Source organism: Zalophus californianus, chromosome 3, assembly GCF_009762305.2.
Source record: "Zalophus californianus isolate mZalCal1 chromosome 3, mZalCal1.pri.v2, whole genome shotgun sequence".
NCBI classification, from domain to species: domain Eukaryota; kingdom Metazoa; phylum Chordata; class Mammalia; order Carnivora; family Otariidae; genus Zalophus; species Zalophus californianus.
The window spans coordinates 136,307,124-136,334,373 of record NC_045597.1 but is presented as its reverse complement, the minus strand read 5'-3'; the positions used below and the strand labels follow the sequence as shown (position 1 = coordinate 136,334,373).

At 43.1% G+C, this 27,250-nt stretch overlaps 1 protein-coding gene across 18 annotated transcripts in view; it reads right to left on the bottom strand.

Moving 5' to 3' along the window:
* Positions 1-1,259: 1,259 nt before the first annotated feature.
* Positions 1,260-27,250, bottom strand: part of RAPGEF4 (Rap guanine nucleotide exchange factor 4) — a 295,155-nt gene continuing 269,164 nt past the window's right edge. For 14 of the 18 annotated variants that reach the window (XM_027588682.2, XM_027588683.2, XM_027588684.2 and 11 more), the window contains 8 exons: positions 24,951-25,076; positions 24,359-24,537; positions 21,353-21,443; positions 17,685-17,735; positions 16,501-16,588; positions 16,023-16,087; positions 5,667-5,721; positions 1,260-2,544 (listed from right to left, as the gene is read on the bottom strand). In XM_027588682.2, the coding sequence (XP_027444483.1) occupies positions 2,417-2,544; positions 5,667-5,721; positions 16,023-16,087; positions 16,501-16,588; positions 17,685-17,735; positions 21,353-21,443; positions 24,359-24,537; positions 24,951-25,076 (783 nt within the window). In that variant the 3' untranslated portion in view covers positions 1,260-2,416. The other 4 variants (XR_003519020.2, XM_027588686.2, XM_027588687.2 and 1 more) reach the window with 4 other exon arrangements.

The window sequence follows — 27,250 nt, the reverse complement described above, 5'->3', positions numbered from 1 at the left end:
CCGACTGAGCCACCCAGGCGCCCCTAGGACACCAGTTTCTAAGTAAGGTAGGAATAAAGAAGAGTAAACAAGAGCAAGAATGCCCAAGGGATAGGCTATCAGCTTCATTTCTCAGCTTTCAAAATTATCTAGAAAAGGAAAGCTATATAATGGTGAAAATTTGCTGACAATACTGAGGCCTATGAGACAATGAAATGCTGAAAAATAATGGCTTCAAAAAAATTTATTTGGTAACTTTTTTTTTTTTTAATTCTCTAGTAAATTCCAGGCATTATGCTCCACTAGGTGGGAGGGATAACACTGCACAAAACAACACCCCTCGGGACCTTGAACTAAGATACGAATGAACACAGAAAGGCATTTGCCTGCTTTAGCATTTCTCAAAGTGAGCTTCCGCTGTGGGGTATTGGGAGGGGTTGCAGTGGCACTTCTCAGAGCCTTTAATATGTTAATGAATATTGGGAATCATTTCTCAGAATGGGGTGTAAATCATGCCGTGGCTCCCAAATTTATCTGAAGATACCATCTTGGTTTTGTTTTTTGCTTTGCAGTTGCGTGTCTGTTTTCGGAGGAACAGTTTGAGCTTGTGAGACTAGTATAGCCTGGAACACACTCTGGAAAATGCTAACATGAAAAAAATAGAGACATATTTGGACTTTAAAGAATTTTAGAAATCTCTTCATCAAATATTTACTAAGTGCTTAAATCACTGAGAAATGGTAGGAGGCCCCATACCAGGCAGTTCTAAAATCGTGCCTTTTCATTGCTGCTAATAACCAAAAAAAAGTGGAACAACCCAAGTGCCCATCAACTGACAAACAAGTGGTATATCCACATCATCAAATATTATTCAGCCATAAAAAGAAATGAAGTACCAACACATGCTAGAACGGGGATAAACCTTGAAAATGTTACACCAAGTCAAAGAAATCAGATATATAAGGCTACATATTACATAATCCACTTATACAAAATGTCCAGAATAGGTAAGTCCACAGAGACAGAAAGCAGGTAGTGGTTTCCAGAGACTGGGGGGAGAGGAGAATGAGGTGTGTCTGCTAATGAATACGGGGTTTCTCTCAGGAACGAGAATGTTCTGGAATTAGTGATGATGGTTGAACAACCTTGTGAATATGCTAAAAACCACTGCATTTTGCACTTTAAAAGGGTGATTTTTATAGTATGTGAATTTTATTTCAATTACAAAAACGCTGGGACCCCACAATACCTCCCATATTATAGGAATTGAGAACAACACCTTTTCTTGTCAACAATTATATTTAATGAAGATACTAGCTGTTATTTACAGAAGATATACATACATACAATTCCTACACATTAAATGTAGCCTAATTGTGAAAACAGGAAAAAATGTATTCCAAAATTACATACTAAATAAAATAAATAAAAAGTAATCATTTGGCACAATATCTATCATATAGCAAATAAATAACTCTATACTGCTGACTGAGTGAACTATTTACAATCTATTTGAAAGTGCAAAACAAATGCTGAAAATTAAGATATTTGTAATAACATTTAAGTCCAGAAAATATGTGTGTTTTTTTTTTAATCAGTAACAATAATTAGCCAATAGTAAAGGTTTTTAATGCCCAGGAAAATATTTTAATTTTGAAAAATGTTTTGTGCATATTGTGCTCTTTTGAAATGTTCTTTTTTTTTTTATCTTAACGCTGGCAATTTTTAGAAACTTGGAGTTTCTCAGTGGAATTCTTATGTATGTAATTCTGATGTGTAAGTTTAAAAAAGTTACATTGTAAACATAAATATTATTCTATATATCATTCAGAAATTATAGACCAGTCCTCCCTAAATTACATAAATAGCCATAATGTTTTATAGTAATGTGGTGGGGTTTAATTCCTTCAGAGGTAAGACTATGAAGATGCTAGAATACAGCTTATGATTTGGATTTACATGATTCCTTACCACCTTCCAAGAACTCCCTGCTCCAAATCAAGGTGTTGAGATAAGAACTGTGAAACTAGATCACCATGGATGTAGCCAAGTAAACCCTATTTGTAGCATATCTCCCCCTACCAACTCTCTGAGAAAAACCGTCAGGGGCTTCTGTGTCTCTTGACAATGGTATTTCTACCAAACTCTTCATGTGGGACTTAATTTGTGTTTCAGCAAAGAGGATGGCACAACGGGAAACAAAATAGGATGACTACAAACTGGGGAGTCCTAAGCTAGAGTGCGAACGCTTTATGCAAGTCAAAGAATTTCTTCTCTTGTCGGGACGCTGGTAAGCTGTGGCCCTGAGATGTCTCAGGGTGCGTTTCTGCTTGTTTTGTAGAATTTTCTAGTGACAAGACAGTCAGTAGTAACGTAAATGGCATTTTTGAAAACCGGTGGACTGGAGGCAAACCATTGTTCTGGGCACTTTAAATGTCTATGGTCGACGAGGCTCTAATCTGTGTGACATCTGTGATAAAGTTCTCTGGTTGTCAATCACATTTAATTGCCGTACATAACTCCGGACATCCTGATGGTTCTTATTAGCCTGAGCTGCATCAGGATCTGTTGAAGGAAAAAAGAGCAAATTAGCTTGTGTAATATATGCATATAAGATACAGCTTTATTTCCTCCAATTACTTATTACATTTATCATGGATTCCAAGGTTCCATTGCAACCTTTCAACATACCATATTCATTGAAATATGTCCACGTGGATATTCCCTCTCCTCTCTCCCACCCTTTTCTTCCCTGGAATCACCTATTTTGATCATTTTCCTTTGTATTGCATGTTGTAAAAAAAAAAAAAAGGCACCAAATAAAAGTGAAAGCATCACTTGATGGCCCCTGGTTATACATTAAAATTGCTTCCTCTTTCCATCGCACCTGGGTCTCACACTCAGCTCTCTGCCCCCTTTGTTACAGAGAAGACTGATGTAGTTTTTCGTTAGCTCCTAACAAAAGCACTTAACACCTGGGCCGAACTGAAACAAGCCAGTGAGATTAGCAAGTCCGACTCTCCTCATTACTTGCGTCTGGTATACAGCATTCCTGCATCGATGTGTGCTTTTTTAAAAACTTTTTAATTTTTTAAATTAACACATAATGCATTATTTGTTTCAGAGGTACGGGTCTGTGATTCATCAGTCTTACACAATTCACAGCGCTCACCATAGCACATACCCTCCCCAATGCCCATCACCAGCCACCCCATCCCTCCCACCCCCCACCACTCCAGCAAGCCTGCGCACGTGGGCTGAAGTCGTAACTTCTGCTAGACCTTCAATTCCCTGATTCTACTTGTTCTGAAATCCCAGTTACTATTCTATTCTCACCTACTTCCCCAACGCATGTGAGCATGGGAGCGATCCGAAGTTAACAGCTTTCTCTAAAACTGGGCTGAAAGAAGAATCAAGTGCCCAGAGCCCTCCGCAGAGAATCTACGTGAATGAGGAAGGCCAAATCTGACAGTGGTGAACTAGAAACACAGCTCCCTTTGGAAGTGACTCCTCAGCTCCCGCACGCTATGGCCACGTACGTGCCAATCTGCACCCCGAGTTGCCAGATCTTCCTACTTTTCTAGAGAAATGAGAGGTCTGGATTTCTTTCCTGGGAACTCTCTCCATTTCTTAACATTGTTTCCAAACAAGAGGGGGAAAATGCTCTGGTTAGACCCAGCACCTGTGCTGTGGGCCACGGGCCACCTCTGCCCCCCGATCACCGTGTGGGGGTGGCTCTCATCTAGCAGGGCACTGGGAGTGGCCGGAGCCGGAGTCTAGACTCCAGACCAGGGTTCTTTCCCTCCTAACACACCGCCTTCTGCTTAGATCCACACATCACTCCCAAAGACAGTTGGAATGCCATCTGCATCAGTGGCAGGGTAGTGGTGCAGGTCTGAACACAGAAAAGCAGAGAGAAGATACAAAGGCCCCTACTCACTCTAAGAAGAAACTCATCAGTATAATTATCACATATAAATAATACCACAGTGTTTAATTCCTCGCTTTTCCCTGGCAGTGTACTCTACATGTACAATATACTGTAATTACATTGTACATATCCCCACAATGTTTACGAATCTATTCCTATAGCTTTATCTATAGACTGTTGACTTCAGCGCTGAGCAGCTGTTGTTTACCAGCAGTTACTGATAACTTCAACAAATGCAGTGGGTATTTTATGTATAGATATATAATTCCCCATCCCATCCCTGCCGACTTCTCTAGGAGAAGATGTAGGTGCATGTAGGGTGTACTTCCCAAGAGGCTGATGGAACAAAACAGAGTCTATGGCAGTTCTGCTCTTAGATCGCATTGAGAACCTTCTCAAGGCTACGAACCCTCTCAGGCACAAAAACTTTTGTGTTTAATTTCAGGAATTTCCTGGACCCCCTGAAGGGCCCTGGATTCACCAGGCCTCGTTGTAGACTGACATCACTTCAAAATTATATTCACTTTATAACGGCTTGAAGGCCATGTCTTTACATAGACAGTAAATTACGAGATGAAGAGATGTGAGACACCTCAATTCTTCTAGAATCCACACAGCAATAGTTGACAATGTACAAGACTATTCTCACTTTGGAAGGAAGAGGAGGCATAATCATTTGAATAAAAATTTTAAAGGTCTAGTTGCTCCCCAAGTAAAGATTATTTTTCCTACTAGAGTCCTCCCCCCCCCCCCCGCCCCATACATTAACAAATGAACATTTAGCAGGTCTGGCATCCTGTGTTAGCAAACCCTCACTTTGGGCCAGTCCTGGGCTAGGAAGGGTAAAGATAGCTCTGATTCGTGAGCTGAGAAACTTTTAGTCTCTTAGCACAAGGTTTACCGGGGGCGGGGCGGGGGGGGGATGTTACCGGTAGGCCCACAGTCACGTCCATCTCAAATTATCACGTTGGCTTAATAAGCCAAATGACTTCAAGTGACTCATACAATGAATTTAGCGAAGAACTTTATAGGGGCCACCTTCTGACTCCCAGCCCAGCTTGAGGGAGCCAAAGCTCCATCCGCACCCCAAGTCCCAGCCCAGGAGATGGTAGCACTGGTGGGGCACGATGATTTGGTGCTGTGATGCAACTTAATCCCCACCAGTTTAAGACTGCTATTTGTTAGTAGTAATAGTTTTATATTAAAGCATTGTATGGTACCCGTTATTGTGCTGTACATTCAGATTTAGGGAGAACATCTTAAATTCACCTGGGAATACTAGAAATATAATATGAATTCCTGCTATGGGAACTTTTGCAAATGTGTTACACATATGAATGCATTCTTGCAACACCCCAAGAGACAATAAATATTATCTTTCCTGGTTTATAAACGATAGAACTGAGTCATCAGGAATTGGATGTGAGTTTCTCAACATTAAGCAGTGAGTCATAAAGAGAGTTGGTTTGAGGTGGGATTTGCTGGCTATCGTGTCTTAGTTGCCTCTAGCCACACTAGAAAGAGCACATTTATTCTGTTTAAGTTCATTCATAAAATAATATTCCTATGGTTAGTTTCTAGTTTTACAACTAGAAAATCCTTCAACTCAGGGCCCCTATCCCATGGCAATTCACGGTCCAAACTGTCCCTGACACGATCAGATATTGTCCAGACTTCTAGAATATTTCCGTAACCTCATTAAAGAGGACTCAATCACCCAGATCTAGATTACAGCACACAGCGGCATTTAACTTACTGAAGGCTTGGCTCCTGCAGTATCTCACTGTTCTGGCAGTATTTGCAATCATGCGCTAAAAAGAATAAAGAAAAAAAAGAAAGAGTGAAATGTAGGTATGCTTAGCATATAATCCATAAAGGAAAACAAACCATTATTTATCTCAGTAATACCTGGGACCATGAAAAACAGCCTGTTCTGAGATACTGACTATCTGGAGGCAACTGGCTGATGTATAACTGGTTTAATGACTTGAAAGAGGCACAGAGAGTCACACGAACAAGGCACTTCTCAGATGAGGAATACTCATGGCATAATTCTAGTCCAACTGTTTGCTTGTGCCTCTGACATAAACATCAGTCTGTCGTTTCTGAGACTGTATCTTACCCCTTGGGACTAGTTTTCACCATCCCTTCTGGAGGTCACGGTAAACTTTTTAACTATCCGGGATTTGGAGAAGGGTTAGCTTGTCAAGTTCCTCCCAGTAAACAGGACTTTGTAATGAGGTATTAAATTCGACTGACTGAATGCAATCAAACTATTCTACCTCTACATTTTTGTAAACACTGCATTACAGACACTTCTAAACTTCCAGCGAATGTGTTTTAGTATTAATCTTAATTATTTTACTTCCTCCCTCCTTCCTTCCTTTTTCTTCCTTTCTGATTGTCACACTAACGTGCACATTTTAGAAAAGTAGGAAAATGCAGAAAATGTTAAGAGCACAGTAAAAATCACTGAGACTATCACTTCACAGGGTCACTTCATTAATATTTTGGTACATTTCCTTCTAATGCTTTAAAAATAAATATGTAAAAGCATATATATGTGTATATATATACTATAAAAATAAATATGTAAAAAACATTCAGTTTTTCAGACAACTGAAGTCATATTTTACACACATCTTTCTGTTCTGATAGAAATTTTTTCACATGGCATTGTGACTGTTTTCCATGCCACCTGCATTTTAAAACATTTAAAAAAATGAGTTGGTATTCAGTCTTATGGATGGATCATAATTTATTTAACCTTTGTTAATATCGTCATTAAGTGATCCTCTTAGTTTCTTGGTAATGTTTTGGTTGCCATAAATACTTATAAGGGAGTTTTTTACACTGTACTCAACTTAGTTTAAGACAAAAGAAGAAAAATAAAAGAAAAAAAAGACAAAAGAAGAAAGGAGGAAAAATAGGAAGGACAGAAACATGAGGAAAAACATCAGTGAGACCCACCCACCATTTCTCAGCCAGGATGTACATTTCTTGCTCAGGATATTTTAACAGTAGCTGGGCCCCCCAGGCTCTGTGTATTGTCTCAGGACACCTTTGCTGCTCGGACTCTAAAGGGGGTCCCGCAGAGATGGTGGATCAATTCTAACACTAGCAGAAAATTGATAAGGCTCCAGCCAGGAAAAGAGATTTTCTTATCTCTGAGTGCCTATGTAATTCCAGTCCTTGCTTTCTTCTCTCATGGACCCTTGGCTTGCCAAAGTATAGAAAATGACTTCGAGAAAGCTTCTGTAATGTTAAAAAACAAAACAAAAAACAAACAAACAAAAAACTCCAGTTTGTTTGGCAGGAAAAGAAATTCATAGAAGAGTTGAAGCTTCACAAATATGTACATGTGAACACCGATAATACCTTGCTGAATACTACTGCTCTGAGGACTCTGGAAGCATTACGTGACATGTGTCTGCACCGGATAATTTCTCATACACAAAGAGGCAATCGGAAAAGTTTGAACTTCGTTTTCATAAAGGGTCCTAAAAACCAGCATGTCCGTCGATCAGCATGAGAAATATAGTACAAATACCTCCAAGAAATCGTAACATACAATGTATAATTAGCCTCTGCTATATGGAGCTCTGAAATAAACAGGAACCATGATAATTTTCCTGCTAATTTACTTTAAGTTGTTTTTTCACTTCTCTAGGCTTTGCATCCAAAGGGCACAAGTATATTCCGTGTAGAATTATTGTAATTCTTCAGATATTGAATGGAGTGTAATTACTGAAAACCCTGGGAAATGTCGCCAGTGTGCCCCTCTGAAGAATAATAAAACAATTAGCAGGGGTCAGAAACCTCTTCCTATACCATTTTGCAGGGAGTAATTGTTCTGTTTTTTAGTTTTGAAAGCTAAAACATTTCATTCTGACTTTGGTTTTAGACTACTCTTTACAGCTATACTCTGAGGCTTCATAATTTTTAGCTCATTATGTGGTTTAAAATGTGAGAACCATTGTTTAAATCAGTAATTTCCAGCTCTGGAGTTCATTCTACCTTTCTAAATCTTTGATTAATTTTAACAATGGTTTTAATTTTGACGTATCCTTTTTAATTGTACTCAAAGGTAACTTTAGTATAACTTTGAAATCCAAATCTGGCTTTGCGATGAGGCCCATTGTTCTCCTTTGTGAAGTCTGCATGGTCACGCCATCCCAGCTGCCCCACGTAAACCCTGGCAACAGTGCCTGAGCGTGCATGAACCCTACTGGCATTGCCAGGGGACGCATGCTTGCAGAATGCTTTCACACGGCTGAAGAAGGGTTAACTGGACACTGGAACTCCACCCACTTTTGCACCCATTGACACCTGCACCTACAAGGCACTCCCAGGGGGCGGGGGGGGGGGGCGGTGGTTGCTGAAAGAAGCTTCAGAGGTCCCCTTCTTCAAGTGTCTGCAAAGTGCATAATGCCTTTTAGAGCCTATCAACAGCAGCTTCCCACTGTTTGGATAGATCCACTGAGAGCTACTCATTCCTGCCAAGGACAGGCCCTTTCATTTTTACACATCTCTTGACTATTAGAAATTTCTTTATCATTCTGAGTCAAAGCCGGTCTCCCTTTGCTTTTCTCCCACAGATCCTAGTTGTGAGCTCTGGAGGCACAGCAAACACGTTTAGTTTCTTCTTATCAGGACAGTTCTTCAAACACTTGAAGACAACCATTGTGGACATCTTCCCACCCCCCGAGTCTTTTCTGGTTCGGTCTAAATATTGCCAATTTCTTTAACAATTTTCAGTTTAACAATTTGACAGGTTAGGGTCTCTTTAGGGCAGTCTCTAGCATGGTGCCCTAGATTAAGCAAATCAGAGTGCAGAAGAATGATTATTTTCCTTCCTTGGTCTAGATGATGCTACACATCTGAGTCCACGATGTAAAAAAAAAGTCACGTTGCGGACATCTGTTGAACTACTAGTGAATTAAACCTCTGAGCCTATTTCACTGAGCTGCTGTTTGGATGAAACCTCCCTCTCTGTCAACGTGCAGTTGCTTTCTTGGACCAAAGTGGAGGATTTTGCATTTATCTAGTTAGAGTCTTTCACTCCTTCCATAGACTTAAGCCTTACATGTTGTTTTTGACGGCAGACAGCCATTTATTCACTGGTGTTCTCAGTTAAGGTTGGCAGGAACGAAGGTTAAAGAGACACAAGGTTGGTTATCCAACTGCCACAGCAGGGATGAAGCCAAAGATTATACCCTAGGTTTCATGATCCTGCCATAGCTGGTTGGCCTGCCTGGAGCAGGCCAGGCAGCTTTGCTATGATGCTGGGCCAGTGGGAAAATACTTGATTACTCCAAGGCAGAGCTTCCCATCTTTTTTCCCCATCTCAGCAAACCTGAGGTTTATGACATACTCCCTTTAGCAAGTGGCTTATGAGAACAGCAGTTTGTAATCTGGGGGGCAAAGTGAGGAGAATACAACCCTTTAGAAGGTGCTCTGAACCAGTGTAGGTAGACAGTGTGAACCCCACTCTCCACACCGGAACTGATTTCCATGGGCCCCTGCCCCTACTGGGAATCACCACCTTAGAGTCTGTTCAGCAGATGGCCCGCAATGGCCCTCACCAAGAAAGCAGTCCACAGTTAGAACCTTGCAAAATGTTTTAAATCCCACATAGCCACCGTTTTTCCAGATACCCATTCTAGGTCCAGGTCTTCAGAGTTTATTTGCACAAATTAGTATGTTCATGCAGTTCTTCACCTATGAGGCTGGGAGATGGGCTCAAATGAAGGCTGATGAATCTCCCTCAGGACATGAACTCATGGAGGGAAGCTCAGGAAGAAAAAAGGAGGTAGCAAGCAAAGGACTCTGTACCTACCCTCATGTGTTTATTTCTTTAGCTGAAACCAAAAGCAAATGTCCTTCTTGGGGCCTGGCTTACAGAATGACCAGTACAAAGAGCCTGTCCACAGGAAGAGGCTGTCTATATTCCAGCCTGGCACAGACCTTGAGGCTATGGTCCCAAACACAAATTTCCCTCCAGCTCTGACGTAAGTAATTCCCCTTGAACCAATGAAGGGTCCAAGGGGCTTCTTCTCAGACTGGGCCCTTGGGCCTGGGCCTCGCTGTTTACCTTTCTGTAGGACCCTGCCTGCAGGAGTGGGCTGGCCAACTTACACCTTCACGCCTATCCAGATAAGTCGATAGCCTAGCAGGCCTTTACAGCTGTCTCCAGCTTCTCTGGCCACCTCTGCACTGACTTCTGTCCCCCTGTCCAGGAGTTCCCTGAGCTCTCCTCTCCCCGAAGAGGAGCAGACTTTCATGTCTGTTTTTCAAGTTCAGACCAGCAGGCCCTGCAGGCAACGCCATCTTGCCCTGTTACACTTTGTGACCTCCCTCCCACACGCAGACAGCTGCCAGAACAGCCTCTCTTCTTCTGAGGCCATGCTGCCTCCCTGCTCTGAGGCCTTTGAGAAGTTGCTCCTGGACTTCAGGCCTCCTCTAAATGCCTACCCTGAACAGTTTTTGTCTTTCCTTCTCTTGCCCCTTGAGATCTTTGCCAACCATGTTCTTCACGTTTCCCACATTGCCTCTTCTTATTTCTGCCCCTACTGATTTGACTCTGCCCCCATCTGTATGCCTATCAAGTAAAGAATCTCAGTCAATTATTTCTTGCTGAGCATGTATAAAACCACACCTACATCACTTGATTATTTCATTCAGATCCTCATATATTTAGGACAGCAGTTTTTTTCCACAAGATCTAGAAATATATACAGTCTCTCACATACAAAGATTGTGCCCATGATAGCAACCGAGTAGAATTAAGTGCACAGTAAGGACCAGAGATAAGAGACAAAAAGGCCCAGGAGCTCAGCCAGCCTCCGCTATATGCATCACTGAGAAAGAACCCTGAGCCCTGTTCCCTGGCTATGAATCTTTAATATCCAAGAGGTATGTGACATACAGATATACACATGTAATGTGCATGATGCTCGTGGTATATTGTACATCTTGCAGCCACAGGACATCGTGGCTCAGGTGCCTGTCCAGGCACATGCAGAGTATTGCACATCTCTGCATTCAGAAAAGGACAATGAAGGGCAGACACAGCACCACAGAGAGCAGGGGAGACAGAATAATGTCCAGTCTGGAACAGAAGGCTAAGGGAGTCATCTTGCATAAACTACCAGTAATGCAAAATGCAAAATGCCTGGAACATTCTGCTTAATCAAATTTTCTAATAAAATAGAAAACACTTAAATCTTTGTTATACAAAATCCTTTATTTTTAAAAAAAGATTTTAATTTATTTATTTAAGAAGGGGAGAGAGAGAGAGTGAGCAAGAGCACAAGAGTAGGGGGAAGGAGAAGCAGGAGCCTGACGCAGGACTCGATCCCAGGACACTGGAATCATGACCTGAGCCAAAGGCAGAGGCTTAACCAACTGCACCACCCGGGCGCCCCTATATAAAATCCTTTAAAAATGCTTCAGAGGAAAAAAAAAATGCTTCAGTGTTGTCCTATCTCACTAGGTCCAATGCTGGAATATGACTGGGTTATTCTTTTATTCAACAAATATTTCTTGCATACTTACGATGTGCCAGACACCTTTTTGAGTGCTGGAGAAATATCAGTGAACAAAACAGATAAAATACCTGGTCTAGGACACTTACATTCTAGTGGGGAAGACAGACAATGAAGAGGCAAGTAAAGGTTGTCTCAGATTATGAAGCCGGCTGTCAGGGCAAGGTTATCTCTCTGAGAATGCTGCGTGTGGAAGATAGAAGAAGTTCAAAGGATAGTCAGGAAAGACCACTCGGGGGGAGCAGACACATGAGCTGAGACCTAAATGATGAGAAAGAGTCAGACAGGTGAAGACTAGCAGGGAGACAGTTTCAGGCAAAGGTAACAGCTAGTGCAAAGGCCCTGAGGCCGGAAAAAAAAAAGAAGGTTGGTCTTGCCAACTTGGACTGAGTACAGAGGAGATGAAGTGTGAGGTGAGGCTGGATGGTGCTCAGGGTAACAAGTCTGGATTTGATTATATTATGTTGTTGTATTTAACATGGTTTTGTTTTCCTTCTGATATAGCTGTGTGAAGTTACTTCTTTGCATTTTGCTTTTGGACATCTCTTTTATTATTATTGTGAACTAGTTCTTATATCTTTTTTTGCTTTTAATATTTCATGTGTTTATGCTTTTACCTTCTTAACAGTATATAATCTTCTAAAGGCCAAGGATTACTTATTGGATTTCTTTGTATTTCCTAGCAAAATCCTTTGCCTAAACAGTCAACAGAGATTGCATTGCTTTGAAACATATCTTTTGGAAAAATCTGCATTTAGCCCGCTTTGTGAGTTCTATATAAAGAAGTAAACTTTCAAAGTCCTCTTGTAGATTTCTATTGTGCTGGAAAGTTCTGCGAATTGGATGTATCTGAACATTGCAATTTTTACTTGGAGATTCTTTTTTCCATTGCTTGATATAAGCCTAGTGCTTTCTCCATGGATCTTGTAATAATATTATTGGTGATAGAAAACATACCGTTGTTAATTATGTAATGCCATAATTAGTGACACAGAAATAAAAGGATTCAAGGCATTTCTCTTTCCTCAATGAATTAGCTTCTATTAATGTTTCCAGAAGTGTAGAAGCTTGCCCCATGCTTCTCATTCCAAATAAAATGACCATCTTAAAATAATGTTCATAAATAAATACACCTAAATATGGGTATGTTTGAAACAGAACCAACCTCCTAATACAGTAGCAACCGTGGCTATCAGCATGCTTTATGCAGCCTGGGATAGTGGCAGCCAGCCAGCATATTATCCTCTAATCCATTGCTAGTCTACCTCCGAAATGTTATAAATATTCATGTATGCCATAGAAAGCTACAAAGGGCTTTATTCAAACATTTTTTTGAATACTCCTTTATGTTTTCCCCAAATGAAAGAATGTCTGCTTTTTTTTCCTTTGCATAAGGATCAGAGTGTGAATTCTCTTTTGTTCGTACTCATAAATCCTGAAAACCAATATGCAACAAATTCTCTAATCCTCATTTCATACCTCAAGGGTAAAAAGGTTCAAAATAAAAATACTTAGGGCTGGCACAGTGGCTCGCGGTGTCTGTATAGTGTTGCCACCAAGAACAGGCATCTGTGTTCCTGGCTACCCCGGTGACTCCTGTCCCTGGCAGGGGCTGCCCCTGGGGAGACCGCCTCCCATCCCCACAAAGGCGGCCAGCTCAGCTCACCACCTTGGCCTGGCGATGAATGACTGGGAAATGGCGTGGGCACCAACCTGAAGAGAGCTGTCTCCTTCCCCGAGACACACGGGGGCAGCAGCAGCCACTGGTGGGAGTTTTAAGTGGCAGTGGTGGGGCTCTGGGGGCGGGGCGTGGGCAGTGGTGGCCCTCTGGGGGCGGGGCGTGGGCAGTGGTGGCGCTCTGGGGGTGGGGCGTGGGCAGTGGTGGCCCTCTGGGACAGGGCGTGGGCAGTGGTGGCTCTCTGGGGGCGGGGCGGGGCAGTGGTGACGCTCTCGGGGCGGGGCGTGGGCAGTGGTGGCCCTCTGGGGGCAGGGCGTGGGCAGTGGTGGCCCTCTGGGGCGGGGCGTGGGCAGTGGTGGCACTCTGGGGGCGGGGCGTGGGCTCATTTACGGGGAGATAAGGTTGGAAAGCTGACACATGCCAGGTCGGTCCAAGACAGGTTTAAAAAACACAGTCAAGTCTTTTTGAAATTCTATGTCATTTTCCAGTAACATCGAACTCACAAAAAGGCAATTGTGAAATTAAACTTTCTCACGGTGTGTCTTACCAAATGAAATAAAGTTTATATTTGCTGGAGGGGAGCACTAAGAGTTCTCTTTCAGTATCCTTTCCCTCTTCTCTTTCATAGTAGTAGAACGCCCTAATTTTTAGTGGGGTACGTGACTACCACAAATAAGGGCCACATATCCTAATTTTCCTTTCATGTGACTAAGTTTCTGGCCAGTCAAACGTGAACCAAATGGTGAGTGCCACTCCGGCTCGTGTCCTTAGAGGTAAGAAGTGTGTCCTCACCTTCTCCCTCTCCCCTTCCCTTCCCTCCACCTGACATGGCATGATGTTGGTCTGCCATCTTGAACCGTGTGGATAGAGAAATGGCAAGAGAGGAGAAGCCTGGAAACTTGACCTCTTCGGGAGCCACCACACTCGCTCGGACATTCACATGAGAAAGAAATACACTGAGCTTGGGTAAGCCATTGTTAAATCAGGTTTCTGCTATCACAGCGGAACTGCTATCTCAGCCATTCAGTTGCTTTTAAGTTAAAGTGTAATCTTTCTGAGAGTGAGGTGTGAGAAGCAGGGTATGAAGGGTCTCTCCTCACAGTGAGGCGTGTAAGAGCCCAAAGCTGTAGGCATGGAGTGGAGAAATGGGGGAGGGGAACTCTCTCAACAGCCATCAGATACGACTCTTCCTTTGAAGGTTATGGATGCCACACCAATATCTAAAAGCCCAGAGGAAACAACTTTCATTCTCCTTGACAGATATTTTTGCTATCTTGTTTGTCCTGTTCCGTTCACTTTAATGATCAAAAGTTCTAAAGCTCAGTCAACTCTTTAGGAAACTCTGCCTTCTACGCCTCTGTGCACATGTATATTTTATAGCCAAATAGTTGGCTTAGCTATCCCTTAGTCTGCATTTCTGCATAAGTGATCTGGAAGGTTCTTTACCTATTTGCTAAATCTTTCATTTCTGGAAAACAGGTTTTCAGACATCAGGGAAATATGTTTAATTCTCCATACTAATAAGTGAACAAAGAATGTTTTTTTACTTTGATCAAAGAATTATTAAACTGACAGTATTAGAGATGCTCGTATTCTGCCCCTGGAGGGGAACACTGCTGAGGAAATATTTGCTCTCTAGCACAGGGTGTCTTTGAAGAGTGTGGACTCCTATGCTCTTTCCTAACAAGCTTAAGGCATGGAAACCAATTCCCCTGCAATTGCTGGACTTCTTCACCAAGCCGGGCTTGCATTAAGCTCATTCCCAAAGCTGGATGGTGTGATCCTTACAGATCACTGCAGGATGTTTCCAGCTCTCCTGGAGTTGTGTATACCAGCTGAATTTCAAGAAACAATTAGAGGAACCATTTTCTGAGAAGAATTCTGTAGCACTACGTATGGCTTAAAGAATACTTATATACTCTGGACTGATCAACAATCTCCAGACATAGATGGAGCAGGCAGGACCCCCGTTTTCTGTTGGGAAAACTGACCCACAGAGAAGTTAAGAGATTGCTACAAAGGAATGAAGCTGAGAACCGAGCCTCATGTCTCCTGAACTCCCCAGGCCTGAGCTTTTCCTGCAGATCCATATTCCCCACTGCAAACCACAACCCGGGGCAGATGCTTACCCACACAGAGATAACACCTAAACACCCCAGCCATCCAGGCCGCAGCCAGAGGATTTAGAAGACAATGGAGCATTCCATGAACATGCACTGTGTAGCTAAAGATAGGTTTTGGCATGACCTGCTTTATTGCTTCACAGAAGATAAGAAAATAAATGGCGAAGTAACTCCTGCCACATCACAGCTTTTTCTTGATGAGGGGAGCTGCAAACTACCAAATATATGCCAGTTCCATATCTGTTACTTTTTTAAAAATTTGTTTTTGGTTATGAAGAGTCCCAAGTTCCTTCTCTGAACTTGGGCAAACTTTATTTATTTATACATTTAGGTGAATACTCCGTGAAAAGGATCTGCAATGGAGTTGCCTTTTACCTACATGCACTAAAGTCAGGCCCAGCAGATAAACAACTCAAAGGCATCCTGGGGAAGTCTAGCTCTAGGAACCTTACAACAAAACAACAACATGGAAGTCACTCTGGAACATTCGCGCATTTTAGCAACAGGCAGTCCAGGACCAAGCACAGAGCATAAAAGCCAGCGGCTGCTGTGAGCTGCGGCACAAATACTGCTCACTTTTACAAAAGAGAACTGACAGACTAAAATAGGTAGTCAATTTGAACCAAATCTTTCAAAACTCCTTTATGCATAACTACCTTTTTAATGTGGCGCCGTATATGGAAAGTATTTCCTTTATTAGTACAAACGCAGATTTTATTTTAAAGAAAACAACATTGTGGTTAAGGTTATAATACCGTACGTACCATTTTTTCAAAGTTTACTAGATTGTCAATGAACGTCTTGTTCCCCTCATGAGTAAATGTCATATCTGCACAGAAATAAAAGTCACATTCTAATTACTAACAGAAATATGTCATACCAAGAAACCACAATAGCACCATTAGATTATGCTGGAGGATTTGCATAACACTGCAGGTGAAAAAAGCTGATAATAGTTCCTTTTATATTGGCTGTTTAACTTTTTTGAAAGCACTTTACCTGAGATTAGTAAAATTTCCAAACTAACCCTCTGTTTCGCTATCAAGTTTTCCAAATCATAGATCCTTGCTCCTCTGATAATCTTCCCAACCCTTTCCAAAAAGTCAAGGGGGAGAGGAGGTGATGAAGAAGGGGGAAGGAGGGGACCATTTTTTCCAAAGAGCTCAGCCTGATTAGGCTCTTGTTCATTTTCTTCCCCACATATTCCTCCCTGGCTTGACCTGTGCGTTTCCTTAGAATTACCTTTAATGAGCAAAGGCATGAAGGGGATGAGAGGAGGCTCCAGCTTAGCTACTGTCAGCCTGTAGGCTCTGTGGTTTCTAGAAGGATCCTTTAGAGAAAGAGAGATGCTGGTTAATGATTAATGACACATATCCCACCCCCTCTACTTCCTAACACACCTAGACTTGTTACCCCCCAATCACATAGTTTTCAACGAAGCGTAGCTATAAAAGAAAGATAGTTAAATTGATTTTTGTTTTAAAACAACTTCCCGTCTGACATGAAAATTATTTGCTTTCTGTTTCCTTTTTTTGCTTGAGAGGGAGATTTGCCTGCAGGGATTGAGGGGAGAGATTCCCTTTGCGAGCAAACACATGTGTAAAACTATCCCCCACCAAGATCGCCCTCTCCCGAAGCACCAACTCCTTCCTGGGAACACGCACCCCCAAGCACCGCCTCCTCCCTGGGAACCCTCCCCCCCCCCCCCCCCCCCCCCCCCCCCCCGCTCTCCCGAAGTACCACCTCCTTCCTGGGACCCCCACCCCCACCCCGCCCGAAGCACCGCCTCCTTCCTGGGAACTCCTCTCCCGAAGCACCGCCTCCTTCCTGGAAACCCTCCCCCCCCCGAAGCACCGCCTCCTTCCTGGGAACCCTCTCCCCCAGAAGCATTGCCTCTTTCCTGGGAACCGCCCCCCAAGAAGCACCGCCTCTTTCCTGGGACCCCTTCTCCTGAAGCACCGCCCCCTTCCTGGGAGTTCTGACTCCGTCAGCTCCTCTCCGCCTTGCCCCGCCAGCCCCCTGTGCCCTCTCTGAAACCATCCCATCATTCCTACCAGATCCCACTCACTTCTTTTCTGTCTGTGAACACCTCCCAGCCAATGGGGAACAGTAATTTTGGCAAGGCAAGGAAAATGCAGCTTCCAACCCAGAGCCCACCTGCGCTAGGCGGAAAGGACCCTATTACACTGCTTTTCTTAGTTACACAAATTGACCTTATGTGGGACATAAGTCCTCTTTAAGTTAGCTCCTGAGGGTGCCGTTCATTAGTCAGACATGCTTGTTTTAGCAGCACTAAAACGGGATCATAAACTTCTTAAAGTCATACAAGGACAGGTAAAATTTCTGAAATGAGAACTTCAATTCAGCTAATCAGAAATTGGATTAATGCAGACAGTGAACAGAATAAAGGAGTCACTGTCACTTACCATTAAACTTTCAAACTCCGCATAGAACTTCTTGAACTTGCTTGGCAGTTTCTGTTAATGAAACGAAAATGCCACACTCATATGTCAGATTCGATATCTAGGTATGTATCATGTGTTACCATTACTAGGGGAAATGTATTTCTCTGGCTCTTAATCAAACATCTCTAAAAAACGCCAGGCTATAATCTGTTTTAGCATTTGAGCATCATCTGGAATATAAAGAACTTACCTTTTAAAACTCTTAACTTCGTTGAAACAGAAGTTAACTACAGATGCTTTGGTCTTACTGTTTTTATAATGTTTTCTAATTATTCATACAGAGGACTGCATTCTCAGACCACAAGTGGTTTGGAATTACCTCCTCCCACACCTTTTAAACTCTCTGATTCCCACAATTAGGACTTTAGACCAGAGAATAGTAGGATTACAAGTTTTAGAAACTACCTATTCAATCCTCCTCTAACCTTACAATGTAAACTACACGGGAATAGAAATTTTTATCAGTTGTGTTTCTTTCTCTATCCCCAGTGCCTGGACGAGTGTCAGGTACATAGTCACTGCTCCATAAATATTTATTTGAATAGATCAAACCTGTGTTTTATAGATGGAAGAAATTAGGTCTCACAGTTTGTGACATGCCCCAAGTTGCACAGCTGATGACGGTCGAGCCTCTGGAATTCGCATCACCTCCCTCCTTTCTACACCTCTCTCACATGCTCAATGCTTTTCCACACAAGCATCTCCCCACGTTATTTCTCCACCCTGCTGTCATAGGAACATGGATGGTTCTACGGCTGTGGTTCCCGATTCAGCGCCGCTGGCTGTACCCACATACCAAGGCCAGTCGGCCATTATCGAGCCACCTTTCAATCTATTGGTTCTCTCTTTGCTTGGGTCCTGAGATCTTAGAAATCCTGAACTGTTCTCTTCTGATAGGCCACACCAAGGCAGAGCGGCGTGATGCGTGTCCGCTCCCGAGACTGTGGAAGCTTTGAGCGAGTCCTAGGCCTCAGAGATTCCCAGCTCAGCTCTGCTTCCGGCACGGAAGTCTACGGCAACAATGGATTCACCAATTAGGCCTCTGTACTCACAGAAGAGCACCTCTCTCTTCCTTCTCTCTCATGTCTGAATTAGTTTGTCATATTCCCATTTAAAAATCTGTAAAAAATCTGATTTTGTTTCTAGGACTAGTCTCCCGCATGTCCTCCAAGCTCATTTTCCTAGCACTGCTTTCCAGGTTAGGTTTCGGGGAAAGCTGATATCCTTGCTCAGAGGCAAAGTCCAAAGGGATGAGAGCCGGGATGTGTATCCAGGGATGCAAGGATCTCAGTCCACACGGAGTATCCAAATCACCTCATTAGATGATAACTTGCCATGGACATAGACCACTTTAAAAATGATAAGTGAATTACATTTTTGGTTAGATCTGTCACTCTACCTCTCTTTCTTTACTTAGCTGGCTTTTGGGTCAAAGACAGGATGGCATACGGTCATCCAAATTTTTGTGGGTCTTAATACTATAATCTATGTAACCCGGTGCTTCCAGAGTGACGGTTCTCAACTGGGGTCAATTTTGCACCCCTGACCCCACATCCACCAGGGGACATTTGGTAATGTCTGCAGACATTTTTTATTGTCACAACTGCGGTGGAGCAGAGAGGTGCTACTGATAGTAGGTGGAGGCCAGGGAGGTTGCTAAGCTACAGGGGACTGCCCCACAATGAAGAATTATCCAGCCCACAGTGTTAACACTGCGAAGGCCAAGAAACCGCTCCAGTATTTTACTCCCATTTGCTTGATGTCAGATTGGTCTTTCATTCCCAGACTGAACCATTGCCTTTGCCATGTGGTTTAACTTTTTCCCCCTGTTTTGGTCACTGACAGTTTCAAGTGTTCTGTAGTTCCAGGAGGTCAGGCAGCATTTCTCACCCTGCTCACGTCCGGGCCCTCCTGCTTTCTGCCCGAGCCGTTGGGCAGCCCGGGAGGTTCTCCGCAAGTACAGGTTGAGAAACCCAATTAAAAGTGCTTACGAATGAAAGTGCTTCCTACAGGATGACATAATTACATTTCACCTTAAAGAATAGAGACTTATAAATGAGGAGGGGCTCATCTTCTCTTTCAGCAACATGCAAGGATGAGAACAGTAGCTCGCAGACTGATGTGCTTCTTCACAGTCCCCGTGAAAATGAAGGACTGGTCAGTTAACTCTCTCCTTCTACAGACTGCACCCTCCGCCCCCTAAGCAGCCTCCAATTTTTCTCTTTAGACCAAGAAAGGAGACTCTGATAGTGCCCCCTCTCATGCTATGGCCTTAACGTCCGGCAGCTATTTTATGTGCTACTGGCACCTGTCCTCCCGGGACCCCTGGAAGGCCTTATACCTTCTTTGATCTTCCCCACCAAATCATTTGGACTCCATGGGGACATTCGAAGCTGGAAACAGGCTGGGGAAGGCAGACTCTCTGCGAGGGAACCCTAGGTTTCCAGAGCCTTGGGCTACAAGACAGGGGAGACTGCTCTATGGCTTCCTCGCTTCGATCTCATGGCAGCCCTAACTCTGTCTGTTTACCAGCTGGAAGGTGATACAGCGGCGTGGCCCGCAGGCCTCACCAATTCCCTCATTCCTATATTCAGGGGATGAGCTGCCGTGTGCTGCATCTGCCTGGAATTCTAAGAGAAACCCAAGACAGAAGAACTTGTGAGGACCTGTCCTATAAACAATGGAAGCATTTTAGGAGGGACAGAGAAAGGAAACAGTTTCAAGAGGGAAGCGGGGAAGGAAATGTTTTAAGGAAAATATTTAGAGATGCAAACAGCTGCCTTTGGTGCCTTTTAAAGCACTCTTGCAAATCAAGTCTCTGTTATCTACTCCTTGACCTCTTTTTGTGTCCCACTTACACATACTTTTTTATTTTTAGTAAGAGTCTATTTTTGTGTGTATGTTCTATGAGAGATTAGTATTTCTTCAACTATATACCACATGTAAGGGGTCGGGCACATTTTGAGTACTTAGCTGATGAAAAATGAAGATGTTTAGCACAAATAACCAACTGTCAACAAACCACTAATGATATTGGCTCCAGAAATCCACAACACACCTACATTACTTTTGCCCCAACCTGAATATTAGCCAACTCTTGTTCCTCCATACACAGAGAGGTCGGCCAGGCGGTTAAGAGATACTTAGTACTCAGCTGGGCCAAACAGTTGGCCTTCTGGCTAATTTTCCCTGGAGCAAAATGACTACTTGGATAAAAATGGATCTTCTGTCCTCTTTTAATTACAGATAAGGCAATAAGCAGACATTCCAGAAAACACCAGAATCCATGAGCAAAACCTTTGAAATCATCCAAGCAATGCCGTCGATTCATGTTTTACCTAGGAACTAGATGTATTATTATTATTTACCTTGTATAGACCAAGAAGCTGAGACACCTCCCCCCCCCCCCCCCCCCCGCATAACGCCCCCCCTACCATGAAAGGACAATATCTTTTTAAATTCACACTCTCAGGCAACTGGAAAAAGGAGACAGGTCACTTCCCTCAAAGGTCCCACCTTTTCCATTGTTATACCAGTGTGAGTGATATTTCTATTAAAAAAGCTCACTGGTGAGCCTGTGTTTTTATTCTTAAGGCAAAAGTCACAGCTGGATCTCAGCAGAAGCTTACCTCCCATGTGAGTGCCAAGCGGCTCACAGCAACATTACTTAGTCCCATGACGATGGCAAAAAAGGAATTCAGATTTTTGTACTCCTTACAGCTGAAACACAAGAAGCACATGGCTGAGTAAATAGCCACTTTTGAGTGCGATTTGAAGAAAAAAATTAGTGTTCTATTTTCTGATAGCCATTAATATTCGTCAGGACTTGTTACGAGAACAGGCAATGATAGATTTAATGCACTGTGTAAGTTCCACTTGGGTGACCACGTTCAGCCATCTGACTTCCCACGGTAATTTTAGAAAGGTGATGGTTCCAGCTATCTAGGTTCAGGTTTTGAGAAGGAATTTAAAAACCCCTACCCTAGGGATTGCTAGGATGATCTCAGAGTTTCCTAAAAGCCTTGTTGAACCTGGAAGGAAACAGCTCATGGGATAAGAGAGGGAAGCAAAATGTCCTTGAAGACTTTTGGACGTTGAGCCGGAGGCCGGACACCTCCTCTGTCAGCCTGAGAGGGAACGAGGAAGTCCGATTGCTGCAGCTGCCGAAATGTCTGCCTGCCATGCGAATGCTTCTGATTTGTTGAGAAATACCAACTTACAAGTCATGATCCCTATAAAGCTGACAAAGAGCCTAAACAATTGACCAAAAAGTAGCCTTATTGTCTCTGTGTTTTACTGATGTCGATGAGGCTGATCACTTTGAATGTGTACTAAGGCAACTATTAGCCTTTATGAAGATGTATTTGGGAATAAGAATGTTATGGAAGAAGATCAAAGATTCTTATTAGAATGGCAATATTTAGCCCAGGTACTTGATTTAACTTAAAAAAAAAAAAAAAGAAAAAAGAAGGGAATCCCCAACTTCTTCATACCAGTTCCTCGAAAAGGGAAAGAATTAATTTTGCAACAAGTGCAAATCCTTTACCCCAAATCAATATGGTTATCTAAGTCAACTTCATCATAATTAAATCCTGTTTGGATGAACATTTTTGCAAAAGGCTAATGAAATTTTTGTTTTTGCTGCCTGTGTCTTCTTTGCAGAGGAAGCAATGAGTGATTCTTAAATGGTCTGTGTGGAAAGAGGAATATAGATTTCAGAGAAGATATCAGGTGTCTTATCCCACCAGTGCTAAAGCAAGCAAGGCCTTTGCTGTGCTGGGGCAGTGGCTCTCAGGTCAGGGGCTGAAAGCAGTTTCAGAGACCCCCTGGGGCTGAAGGCAGGGAGCATGATCATGTACTCGTGTCTGCCTTTGTCCTATCCATGTGCTCTTGGAAGGACATGCAGGAATACAGACCTGCCTTTCTGGTCACTGCTCTGGTCACTGTTACCAACTAACTTCATCACCCTCGGTAAGTCATGATCTACCCCCATGCTTCGGTCTCCTCATCTTCAGAAGGAGATAATAACACTCGAACCCCCAATTTCATAAAGCTCTGGGCAGGTCGGAGAGCTTACATGGAACTTGCTGAAGTTCTCTAAAAACACTGGGTGTAGATCTCATTCTTGTAGACCTTGGTCTAGGAGAGTCTACAGTCTTCTCCAGCAGGGCCATGCAAACAGCTCCACTGCAGGACAGCACCAGCTTAGTAAAGGTTAAATAACACAAGCCAATTTATACCAAAGGCCAAAGCCACCTACTCATTCCCATAATCAAAAGGAAGAAAGATAAAAAGGCAAAAACATTTAAAAAGTTCCCGAGTTTTTGAAAGGCTCTCTTTCAAAACTCTTTCAGTTGCCACTGTCAAATAACAGGATCAGGCCCCCAAAGGTTTGCTGATCTCCCACATTAGTGTGCAGATTGCCATTCTCTTCTCCTTGTTGCGTTTAGCACTGCTGGGCTAAGGGGAAGAGAGAATGTGCTCTTTATAGCAGGAAAGCACATATCGTCACAGTTTCCGTAATCCCCTCCTTCCAAATATTCGAAGGCACCTGTCCCTTGAACAAGGCTGTTCAGTCTCCTAGAAAAAGTGGCTATCCTTTGAACCAGAAATTCATAAGCAACATTTTACCAAATCTTTCTTCAAAAAGGCAGCTTTTCCAAATTAAGAGATACCAGCATTTGAATCTGAGGATTTGGATATCCTGTTGAACCCTCAAATTTTTGGCAAAATAATTTGAAGCAATCGGCAAGCTGATACATATGAAATGTCAAGCAGCATTTACTTCTTTGTTTAGCTCTGGAAATCAGACTCTGTATGGGATCTAAACTATTTGGCCCAAGAAAATTGCTAGCTGGGGTCACTTGTGCTCCCCACCTTCCTATGCGAGAGCTCCCTGCATTTAGAAAGAAGTCTCCCAGCCATGGGCCACATTTAGCATTTTATTTTTAGCCTTGTGTTGATACCAAAAACATGGAAGTAAACAGGAGGTTGTCAGGCATATCTAAATAGCAGGAGAAGATTAAATTCATGTCAGGGAGAAATCTAACTGGCCCCGGCAGTAGATAAATTGTTTCCCATGAAGTGCTACTAAATAGAATATTTATAAGTTGCTTGCTTTTTCTGATGTCGATGGAGATGATTTTCATGTCCCAGGTTAGCTCGCCTTTATTTATGCATTTTACTGATTTCATTCTGGCTGAGTTGGATGTGCCGCCGTACATGCATGTTTCCACTGCCCTCTACTGGCTTGAAGGTGTCATGTGGGACATTGACTTGAAGGGCCTTCTCAACACAACTTTTCTACAACAGAACTTTGTTTGCAGAAGGACTCTTTAAACTGGGGGAGGCACAAAGCCAGGGCAGTCCAGGACAAAAGAGGTCATGATTTTGACTCTGGCATCCATGCTGTAAGATGTTAATTTATTATATACTGATGTCCAGTATTACAAAAGCCAGATGAAATTAATCTTTTATAAGAGTTCAGTTATTCTTAAGCCCCTGTCATTGTTCCTTGTGTATAAGGAGATCCTGTATCTTGCTTTTTATTTATTTATTTTTTAAGATGTAGCCTAATGGAACAAAATGAAAATGCAGCTCAAAGATTTTTCTCTTCCTAAGCTAATGATACTTACTGGGCTGCTATCTTAATAAATTTTTTTAAGAGCTGAACGCGTTTGCTGGGCTGGGAACAAAGGCAAATCTCAGTGACGACCCAAAACTGAATTTCATTAAATCTCCTCAGGAACAAATCCAAGTTTGCTGTGGTCTTTTTAAAATTATGCCTTCCAAATGTGTGATAGATTAGCTCCAGCTAGAAAAGAAAAGAAAACAATTTTATTTCTTTGTTTCTCAATCAAAACACCAACGAGGCTTCTCTATTTGTCAAGACGAGTTGACGCTGGTCAGCAAATGTGAATCCAATCACTGGCCAGGATTCAAGCTGTACCTACAGAGCGAGGGGGCTTCGGTGGGGCCTCTTAAATAGAGAACTATCAACGAGTACTAGTGGTTTAACATACTCAGGAAGACTACTATAAATCATTACGAGTTTTCTTTAAGACCCAAAGACTTTGTAACAGGCCTTATTAATAAGCTCAATATTTGCACAAACGATCAAGTGGTCTCCATCTTGCAGCACACATCAACATTTGCAGCTGAGCCAACTGGCAGGCTTCATCCAGAGTTGCAATGGTACCTGCTCATGCTCTCCACCAAGCACCTTACCTCATGCACACAGTTGAAGAGTTCCCAATCATAAATTGTCATCTGGTATGCTAAATCTTTGGAGCTCATTAGTTCAAAGGTTCCCACTGTTCCGACAGTTGGGCCTTCCTGCTCTGGCAAGGGAGTCTATGAATAATAATGCAAAAATATATCAGAATCTCAGAACAGATAAGTACTTCAGGCTGAATGCTTTAAGGAGTTTCTGAGGGTAAAGGATTCCGGAGATGCTTTCAGGAATATCTCGAAACTTTGGTTTTACCCGAAGGAGAAAGATGTCTTTGCTCTTAATGCTCACTTGACTCAGCACCATCCTTAGAGTCATCATCATCACTATCATCAGTTCCACTGACTGAAAAACGTGGACCATGGCAAATAAGATTTGGTGAGGAGTGACCTATGGAGGTCCCCTTGCGCTTGGGCCCAGGAGATCCCTGGAAACAATTCCTTTTCTCTGGTAAAGGTATAAGAAGTCTTTGGAGAGGTTTTCCTCCTATTTTCCACTGCAGCTGTTCCGGAGCAGGTACTGGGATGGCAATTTTGGACATTTAACCACAGCACCACTTACTGTTGCGGGGGCTGGTGATCGTGGTGATGACATTGCTGCTTATCCAGCTCGTGTAACACACGGCCCGAGCTTACTGGCTCACCGAGGGCTCTGTGTGCTGACATTACACATGCTGGCCCATCCCTCCACTCTCGGATGAGAGATGCTGAGCTAGAAATCATAGCCATATGGTCACGGTGTTCTGGGCTAGGGCTCCAGGAAACCAAACTCTGCTACTCTCCAGAAGGCTCTCATTCAAAACTTTCTACCTGACTCACTGATCTCATTTGCCTTTCCTTAGTAAAACGAATGATTTGTATGCCTTGGAAACTTATGTATACTATATGGACATTTATGGATCTGTAATATATGTCCAAAGTTACAAAAGGCCCATTTCTCTAATGTCATGCTAGCCACATTGGGATATTCGATATTTACGTTGGAAATGCTAATATTGTGCAAGTTCTATCATCATCATCAGCAGCAGCAGCAGCCATAACCATTATATTCCATAAATGCTCACTGCATTCTGGGCACTAAAGAAATGACACATTCAGGGGGTGCCTGGGTGGCTCAGTCATTAAGCATCTGCCTTCAGCTCAAGTCATGATCCCAGGGGCCTGGGATTGAGCCCCACATGGGGCTCCCTGCTCAGTGGGGAGTCTGCTTCTCCCTCTCCCTCTGCCTCCTCCTCCCCCCTGCTCATGCTCATGCTCTGTCTCTCTCTCTCTCTGTAAAATAAATAAATAAAATCTTTAAAAAAAAGAAAAAAAGAAATGACACATTCAGGATATAAGTGATCCCTACAAATTTACAGTCTAAGGGAGGGTCAGCTCTGACCAGAGAGTCCCTCTCGACACTCAATCAACAGTCAGCTGCTGGCATTCATGTGTGGGTATGAAGGACAGACAGAAGCATCAACACACACCTGATGCCCAGATACATGGATAAACGCGTGGAAGAACAGGAATGGGCTTTTTGAGAGTTAGTGGGCATTTCAAATGAATGCACGCAGCCCTTAGAGGTTCTTGGAGAAAGAAGCCAGGCTATAAAAGATTAAAGAGACAAACTTGGGTGGGTTAAAACAGCAAGGTTTCCTCTGAGCACCCAGGCTGGTCTGTTGAAGGATGGCTAGAAACACAGGAAGGCTAGAAAGCTGTCAGGAGACCTGTTTGTTGGAAACAGAGAGCCTCGGGAACCAAACAGACAGCTCAAACAGCTTCAGAAAGTCTGTGAGTTCCAGATGAAGAGCTGGGGTTTTGCAATAGGGCAGCTTTGGAGGGCAACAGACTCCAAATGCAAACCCTACTCTAACTACAAAGACTGGGATCGATTCCCTCCTCTCTTGAATGTCTGTTTCCAGCTCTGGGAACTTGGTGTTGCAGTACTGGGTATGTAGGCTTAACAGGATTGACTGGGAATAATGTCAGTGTATCACATAAGCAGAGTGCTTGGCACAGAGGAGGCCCCCCCCCCCTCCAAATGAGTCCCCTCCCCACATGTGCCACAGCGATGCAAATGCACGGGAAAGTATGGGACATAAGAGCTAAGCACCGTTGTTCCTGATGCGCCCGATGCGGGGCACAGAGAGTAGGAAACAAAAACATTTATTCCGAAGTTGTGAAACTTAGGGAACCAACCTGAAGCTATGGGCAAGTAGCTTATGGAAACAAGTACGGAGAACTGTTTCAAGCAGGGTAGTCCTGTCAGGCGCAGACAGGCTCTGCACACTCTCCGCCCCCGCTTGCAGCTGCTG